This window comes from Phalacrocorax aristotelis, chromosome 26, assembly GCF_949628215.1.
Source record: "Phalacrocorax aristotelis chromosome 26, bGulAri2.1, whole genome shotgun sequence".
Lineage (NCBI taxonomy): Eukaryota > Metazoa > Chordata > Aves > Suliformes > Phalacrocoracidae > Phalacrocorax > Phalacrocorax aristotelis.
In genome coordinates, this window is record NC_134301.1 from 3,312,094 (window position 1) to 3,320,462 (window position 8,369).

The 8,369-nt window shown below is 60.2% G+C and overlaps 1 protein-coding gene across 1 annotated transcript; it reads left to right on the top strand.

The window, feature by feature from the left end:
• Positions 1–736: 736 nt before the first annotated feature.
• On the top strand, positions 737–3,789 carry LOC142048585 (inhibin beta C chain-like). Its single transcript, XM_075075632.1, has 2 exons — positions 737–1,137; positions 1,995–3,789. Exons 1-2 carry the CDS (start codon positions 741–743, stop codon positions 2,753–2,755), a joined length of 1,158 nt encoding a protein of 385 aa, XP_074931733.1. The 5' UTR covers positions 737–740; the 3' UTR covers positions 2,756–3,789.
• Positions 3,790–8,369: the final 4,580 nt, after the last annotated feature.

Consider the following 8,369-nt stretch of genomic DNA (forward strand, 5'->3'; position numbering starts at 1 on the left):
TCATCTTGGGAACCACCCCAATCCCTGCTGGGTCCTCTGTCAGGAATAAACGAGACTGGCCCTGTGAGAATGCCTGTGGGGGTGCTCAGGGGACAACGCACAGGCTGCGGGGGCAGGTCTGTAGGCTCTGTGGGCAGGCAGGTGAGGCTGGCATCCATTTGGCAGTCTGCTCCAGGACCGGTGCTTCTCCACCCGGCCAGGATTTTGCCCCACCCCTCACTTTCTGCAGGTTTTGGACCAGGCAGAGGAGCCTAGTGCCCCTGCTGCTCTGCGGGGGTGCCTGGCCGGGTCCCTCTCCACCGCTGGGTGGGTGCTAGGGTGAGCCGCAAGGAGGCAGAGCCCACATGCACATGCCTGTGCAAGCCCCTTGGGCATGTACCGCTATTGGTGCACGCTCATATGAAGCCCCCCGTGCACAGCCTCCCGTGTGTGTCCCCCCCACTCGTGTCCAGCCCCCGCGGTGCCCCCCGCGGTCATGGCGTGGGCCAGGCCGGGGCCAGTGGCAGATGCTTGGGCCCCCCTCGAGGCCCGTGCCTGGCCGGGGGACCCCTCTTGCGGGGACCTGACGGCCTCGCACGTAGGACCGGGGCGGGCAATAGCGTCCCGCTGCTCGTGAAGCCCCTTTCCCCGGGACAGCGGGGCGCTGCCCGCCCCCGCCGCGGGGGGGGGCTAATCCCGGTAATCCCCCGCCCCGGCCGCGGCCCGACGGGACGGGACAGGACAGGCAGGTGAGCCGGCCAATGACGGGGGGGCGCCGGGCCCGCCCCCGGCCGCAGGTGCCCAAAGCGGGCGAGCCGCACCACAGCACTCCCGGTGCCGGCCCGGTCCGGTCCGTCCCGTCGGTGCCGATGGCGGCGCGAGGCGCGGGCCCGTGGCTGCTGCTGGCAGCGGTGTTATGTGCGGCCGCGGAGCCGCGCTGCCCGTCGTGCGCGGCGGGCGCGGAGCGGCGGCTGCTGGAGGAGGCGGCCAAGCGGCAGCTGCTGGAGAAGCTGCGGCTCCGCGAGCGGCCGAGGGTCGCCCACGCCGTGCCCCGCGCCGCCGTGGCCCGCGCCCTGCGTCGGCTGCAGGCGGGCGGCGCCCGCCGGGGCGCCGCCGACGACGAGCGGGGCTACGAGATTATCAGCTTTGCGGAGCCAGGTGAGCGCGCAGGGCCCGGGGGTAGCCGGGCGTGACCCCTGTGGTCGCCTACACGATCCCCGAGGTCCGGGGCCCCCAACAGGGCTTGGGTGAGCAGGGCTGTGCCCGGTGCCAGACCATGAGAGACTCTGGGTGAGCCCCTGCTGGGCTCGCCTCTGGGGCAGGGTCTCCCCATCCTGGGCTGGTGGGGATGCACAAGGATGTGCAGCCCCTGAACTTGGGGGTGCTGCAGAACTGCTGAGGCCAGAGTCCTGGCTATCTGCCCACTTGCAGCGGGTGCCTGGAGCCATGCAGGCGGTGATTAAATCATTAGTTAATGCATCTGCTGTGCATTGGTGACTTCCCAGTGCTGTTGATGCAGGAAGACTCAGCCTGGGAGAAGGAGAGGTGGCTCCTCTTGCCCCTACTTTGGCCAGTTGTAGCCCTACACCTGAAGTGCTGCAGTGCCTGTCTCCTTCCTGAAGGATGGGGTCAACCCAGGGTGCCTGGGACTCACGGTAGTTGGACTTGGGAGCTGCAAGGACTATCTGGGGTGGGGGGGGGCCGGAAACACTCTCTTCAGCTTTGCACTATGCAGCAAAGGGAAAGGGCCAGGTGAGAGCAGGTGCCCCCTGCCCCTTCCTCTGCCCATTCTCCCAGGGTGGGGACAGTCCCCCGTTCCAACACTGGCCCCCTTCGGGTAGCATTCCCAAGGGAGGGAGGGGGATAGACTGAGGGCCCTGTGGAGGGAGGGAAGTTTGTAGGTCTTTCTTGAGAAGAAGCTGAAAGAGATTGGCCTTGATGAGCAGGATGGTTGTGCAACCTTACCTTTCCTAGCATCCTATGGCATTCACCTCCTCACTCCTTTCTCTTCTCAGGGCCCACATCTCCCTCTGGCTTGGGGCTGCAGTTCCAGTTCAGCCGTACACAAGACCAGGACATTTACATCCTGCAGGCTCAGCTTTGGCTCTACCTTCGAGTTCCCCGAGACCTGGTAGCCAGCCTCACCCTGAGAATCTTCCTTGCTGGTGGGGAAGGTGATTTGGTGGGGGGCAATCGTACGTTGCTGAGTGAGAGGCGACTGAGTGCTAAGGGCAGTGGCTGGCGCGCCTTCACCCTCATGCCTGCCCTGCAGAGTTTCTTTGGGGGAGAGCGCAGGACCCTGTGGCTGGAACTGGAAAGTCGTGGGGATGGGGGTGGTATCATGGCAATAGTCAATGCCAGCCAGTCCCACCAGCCCTTCTTAGTGGCTGAGGCAAAGGTGCGGGAGCCGGGACACCACGTAGCCAAGCGCAGCCTCCGCTGCAGCCAGAACTCCAACCTCTGCTGCCGCAAGGACTACTATGTGGATTTCCGTGACATAGGTTGGAATGACTGGATAATTAAGCCTGAGGGCTACCAGATAAACTACTGTGTGGGCCAGTGCCCTCTACACGTGGCAGGCAGCCCTGGGATGGCCTCTTCTTTCCACACGGCTGTCTTCAACCTCGTCAAAGCTAACAACATCCAGGCATCAGGGCACTCCTGCTGTGTGCCCACACGACGCCGGCCGCTCTCTGTCCTCTACTTTGATCGCAATAGCAATATTGTCAAGACTGACATCCCTGACATGATTGTTGATGCCTGTGGCTGTAGCTAGGGTTGCGGGAGCCGTGCCAGGTACCCCCCTTCTCCAGGACTGCCTCCTGGGGAAGAGCGGGGAGAGCTCCCTTGAGCTGGAGTCAGACTGGTACAATGGACCCCTTTGGAAGGGAGGGAGGGAGGGAGAGGGTCTCATCAGAGGGAGCGGGGGTTGTCTCTAGAGGCATGCAGGACAGAGCCGTGGCCACGTCAGACTGCCTGAGTCTGAGCTGTGGGTGGTTGGTGACTCTGGGCATCCCTGCCCTGACTGGCAGCACCCCTCTGGTCCCAAGCCGATACCACATGTCTGGTGGTCGTGTTCCCTTCTGTGTTCAGGGTGAGGGTGCCCTGCTTTGTTCACACTGAGTGTCAGGTGATGGTTTGGGACTCAGCCTCCTTGAGAGCAGAGTGGGATGCAGGAACGGGTCTCTCTCCTCCACGTGGGAAACTGGAGGACAAGAGGCAGTCCTGCTTTTCTCCCCTACTACAACAAATCTTCCTGCATCAGTTTTGGGACTACTGTTGGGGATGGGGGATTGAGGCACAAATAACAGGCCTGGAAGATGAGGATGAAGAGTATGACTTTGTCAAGAACCCCAAAACCACAGTGACTAGACACAGTCCTCTGGTCCCAGGAGGGCGTGGAGCTGTGAAGGATGGCCTTGCTTCCTGGCAAGGTCCTGTGTATTTCCCCTTTCATTTCTGTGGGTTTTATGCTTTTCCTCCCTGCTGCCTGCCCCACCAGTCAGGTCTCTTCCAGCCCAGTGCCTCCTTCAAGGAGGTCTGACTCAGACTTTGCCTTTAAGACCATAATAAAGGTACAGATTTTTTTTTTACCTCTAGTTTTGCAGCTTTTACTACTTTTATGGTAGAGGTTTCTGCAGCTGTTGGGACTCCCTAGTGCTCCATCCTGTCTACCCACCTCTCTACTGAAGATCCCACTCTGTCTTTGCCTTCCTGATATTTGTGTATGCAATGCATCCACGTGGCCTGTGCTTTTAAGTTATTGGAACACTTTGGTGCAGCTTCCCCAATAAATGGGTGGAAATGCAACATCCAGTCTCTGACTGCTTTCTCCTGGCTTTACTTGCATAAATGAGGTGGGGGAACTGGTCCTGCTTGGCCAGAAGGTCCTACTCCTGGTTCAGGCCCCTCAGGCTCTGACTGGGAGGGTGCTGGGCTCAGGGGCTGGAGTAGCACAGGAGCTGTAAGCCATTAGCAGCTGTGGGCAGCACTGCTGTGCTGGAAGGTTAGGGGAGCTGTGGTGCTTCTGGGGCTTGCTGGGTGCTATGGGGTGTTGCACACTGAGACACTGTGTGAGCAGGGTTATGTAGGGGGCTCTTCCCTGTGGATGGACCCAGGGTAGGGCCTGGCAACTGAGTGCCACCTCACTGGGGGCTGGAAAGGGGTCACCTGTAATGTGAGCATCAAAGAAGCTGTTTCGCTGGGGGGCATAGCCCAACCTGAAGATGCTGTTTTCCACCCAGATCAGCCCTCAGTGGAGCTCAAAATACCACAGCTCTGGAGAATCTGGCCCTGGGTGGGGGGTGTGTGTGTGACCTTAAACAATGAGCCACAGCCCACCCCCAGATCCTGTGCCCCCACTGCACATACCAGAGATTGTACTCTAATCACACTTTGCTGACCTCCCCAATCCCCCTCTCATATGCTCCTTTAAGCACCACCCAATGACTCCAGTCTCAACCCCATAGCAGCCAGCCACAGAGTCTGGCAATGCCCAAGCTGGTGGGTGATGGGGAGTCTCCTGTGTAATTTGGGGCAGGAGGCAATGCCCCCTGCTCATCCATCTGGGATCCCACATGGCTGGCCTGGGTCCTTGTTGTGCAAGCACCTGCTCAAAGCTCAGTTTGGGGCTGTTTTATCTGGAGACAAACCCACTTGCTTTCCCAGCTTGGCCCTGCACTGCACCCTGCAGGTGGACAAAGGGCAACTTTCATCAGCCGGCCACAGCAGGCATCCCCTCAGGCTGCAGGGGGAGCATGGCCATCACCCACACTCCCCAAAATATCTCCACCTGTGGGAAAAACCTGACTGCACCTGTAGCTTGCCGCAGCCTTCTGGACACACTCCTGCAGCCCTAGCGTGTGCATTGCTTACACAACAGGGCATCTTGTGTGCTGCCATACATGTGCCAAGAGTTGCAGGTGTGGGTTTGAGGTAAGCGCATGGGGATGTGCATAGTGTCTTTATAGTCTCCCTGGTCCCCCCCCCGTACTGGCACTCTTGCTCTAGCCAGTGCAACTGGCTGCGAGGGGGCGAGCAGGGAGGCACCCCACAGAGACACCAGATACCGTGTTTTCCTTTGCCAGCAGCATAGCATCTTCCCTGTCGCAGTGAATGTGTGTTTCCATATGTGTGGGCAGAGGTTGTCCACATGCGTGTGCGTGGTATGCTGACTCACTGACATGCTGACACACTGACCCACCAGCCCAGAACCAAGATGCTGAGCTGGCTGTGGTGGTACCATTAAGTCTTTAATCTGAGTGATCATCTGGCCCTGCTCTGAGCCGCTTTAACTTTCCTAAATGGGAGGCTGAGATTAACCGTGGGCTGGGGAATGTGGCAGGATTGGGGGTCTGGCGGTTGAGAGCCGCTGGTGAGGAAACTGCCCAAGCGTTGTTTCCAACTCAGGGGGCTCAAAGCTGTTGGCAAAATGGATCTAGGCCTGTCTGACCGTGCAGATGGCCCCTTGGGAAGAGGTGGGCGGTGTTGGGACAAGTCCTGAGACCCCAGGAGGAAGGACTGGCCAGGCTGTGGTGGTGTGGGTGGCAGGGCTGGCCCCATACAGTGCCCAGTACCCTGGTAGGCCTTTCCTGGCAGCTTAGCTGGGGTCACAATCAGCTCAGGAGTATATCTGCTGAGCCGCTTATGCCTATTACAAAATGGGCACGCAGGCAACCCCTCTCACCTGCACCAACCACCTTGGCCCTGCCTTGGGACCGATGCTGCAGGACTCGGTCCACTGCAGTGGTCTGGGGGCACCCTGGGACACAGCTAGTTCTTCTCCCTTTGTGCCAGAGAAGGGGGGGAATGGGACAGGCATTGCCACGTCCCCTGTGTGCTGGGGGCTTCCTGGGGAGCAGATACCCCTCCTCACCCCTTGCTATGTTAGGGGTGGCTGGCAGGGTCAGGCTAGGGCAGTGGGGAGGGAAACTGAGGCAGCGAGCAGTCTCTTGCAGGCCATAGCTGGGAGTTGAGGCGTCTCCTGAAATCTCTCTCGTACTGTAATCCCCATGTTGTCCCTTTGCTCTAGGGGTCCCATGCAGCCAGTGGAGAGGGTGTTTCCCAGAGCTGTGGCATGGATCATGCTGTAAAGCTACTCTTGTGGCGCACTGGACACCTGTGGTGCGTGAAGACACTCAGGAGGACTGGGAGGACAGCCTGATGCCAAGGAAGGCAGAGCACCTACAGTGGGGGTAATCCTGCTAAGAGGCTCTGAGGTCAGGCTGGGTATATGGCACAGCTCCCATCACCTTTGAGGCTCGCACTAGACACGGGCAGCATTGCCCCAGAGAGCAGGATGGAGCTGTGCAGGAGCTGGGAGGAGCTGAGCACTGAGGCAGGGTGAGAATGTGCATGCACCCATGAAAAGTGTGTCTGGGGTCACTTGGGGAGCTGAGCATGTACAAGGTGGGACACATGCTCTCTCTGAGCAGGCTCACCACCTGCAGGAGCCCCTGGCAACAGCCCTTTGCCAAGCCTCGCTCCTGGTCCAGTCCCACTCCTGCCCTGGCAGTCCCACTGCCCTTTCTGCTCTGGGCTGCAAGGCTCTGGGATGCTCCCATCTGCGCTGTCCAGGCAGGGGCTTTGTAGCTTCCGGCTCTTTCTGAGCACTCAGGGAGTGAGGACTAGGGAAAATGGGGTGGGGGCAGAGCTGCAGGAAAGAGCAGGGTCCTCAGGCCTAAGCAGGTCTTGGGGAGGTCATCCTGCCTCCCCACTTTGCCCTGCTGGTATTGACACATGCTGTCATGTTCTGGCTAGGGACAGGTGGGCAAAGGCCACTTTCCCTGAAATAGCTGCTTGCACCCAGGGCCAGCCTGGCTCTTCCCCTACATTTTGTCACTGTGGCACATGGGGGAACTGACCTTCATTGTAAAAACAAACAAGGAAAAGCAGCGCTGCTGGGTGAGAAGTTAATTTCCTTCTTATCCCTTCGTCCCCGACCCAGTCCCTGGAGCTCCCAGGACCCGTTTCCCACTCTTGCTCTGACACCCAGTCTCTCCTGTCTCCCTTGGTGCAGATACCACCATTGCCCTGCTTTCCCTTCACATGTGACAGAACCTGGCTACCTGCAGACCCTGTGAGCTGGATGAGGTTAGGCTGTTTCAGGGAAAGGGGGCTGACTGCAGAATGTGTAGGGCATAGGACCTATTTGGGGAAGGGAGCAGAATGCTCTGCAATCTGCTTCCTGAGCTGCTACAGCCCCAGCTCTCTGCTTACCTTCTATACAGTGACACACATGAAACATGGGACTTGACTTTGCCCCCATGGGGATGTACAGCTGTGGTGGGAGCTGAGGGGCACCAGGCTGTATACAAATGACAATCGCTGTCAGGCCCTTGAGATGCTCTCAGGCCCTGCAGTGTGTGTCATCCTCACCCCCTCCACCACTGGTAGCCCTGGAACAGTTGACGCAGTGGAGAAACAGCTGGGTGGTCAGGAGGAGGCTGAACTGCAGGCACTGGTGCCATACCAGAACATGGCTGGGAACACTGCTGGACCAGCAGCCAGGCTATGGGGCAAGCAGCCAGGGGACCTTTTGAGGTGGGGGGCTTTTTGAGCCACAGACATTGTGGTTGAACAAGGAGGCACCTGATGGACCCATCAGGGCAGCCATGGGAGAATTGCTGGGCACCTCAGTGGCTTGGAGGGTGGGAAGGCAGAAGGATTTCCAGGTGGAAATGAGGGGGCTCATCACCTTAAGCAGCTGAATGGGATCACCTGCCAAGGATGGGAGGCCTTGTTTAAGGAGAAGGTTGTAGAGCATGCCCACAGGGGCAAGATCACTTTAGGAACACAGCTTGCACCTTGTGCCTCTGGTTCATTTAGGCAGACATGCAGGGTGCAGCTGCCCTTGGAGGCGTGGAGAGGGAGACCTGTCTAGCTGCCCCCTTGGAGTAGGACCCCTGGTGGGCAGGGTAGTGCGGGGGCACTGCAGGCCCAAGAGCACCCTAGCTCTTGCTTTGCAAAGCGGGTGAAGATGGATGTGTGTCCCTGGCTGGAGGGAGAGCAGCAAGCCCCACCTGCTGAACCCTGTGTCCTCCCAGCCAGGGGCCATAGCAGCCCCCAGGCCTGCACCCTCCCCAGTCTGCTGAGAGGCCAGGGACCCCTCCTGCTCCAGCTCTCTCTTGAGGGGCTGCCACCTGAAATCCTGCTCCCTCCCCAGCATTTCAAGGCGGGGTGATGGGAGGAGAACGATGTCCCTGCCGCCCCCAGGCCCGCGGCGCTGGGCAAGGGCCCCACCGGCCCGCGGGGCGAGGGCGGGAGCGGCCCCACCGGCGCCCGGGAGCGGGGCGGGGCGGTGGCTCCGCCCACCGCCACCAGGGGGCGCTGCCCCCGCTGCCCACCGTGCCCGTCGCGGGGCCCGGGTGCCCGGCCCCGGCCCCCGGCTC

Bases quoted from the DNA above. Each gene is read 5' to 3' on its own strand.
- LOC142048585 (XM_075075632.1), top strand. From the start codon at position 741: ATGACGGGGGGGCGCCGGGCCCGCCCCCGGCCGCAGGTGCCCAAAGCG. The intron at 1,138-1,994 runs GTGAGCGCGCAG...TTCTCTTCTCAG, and splicing joins TATCAGCTTTGCGGAGCCAG to GGCCCACATCTCCCTCTGGC.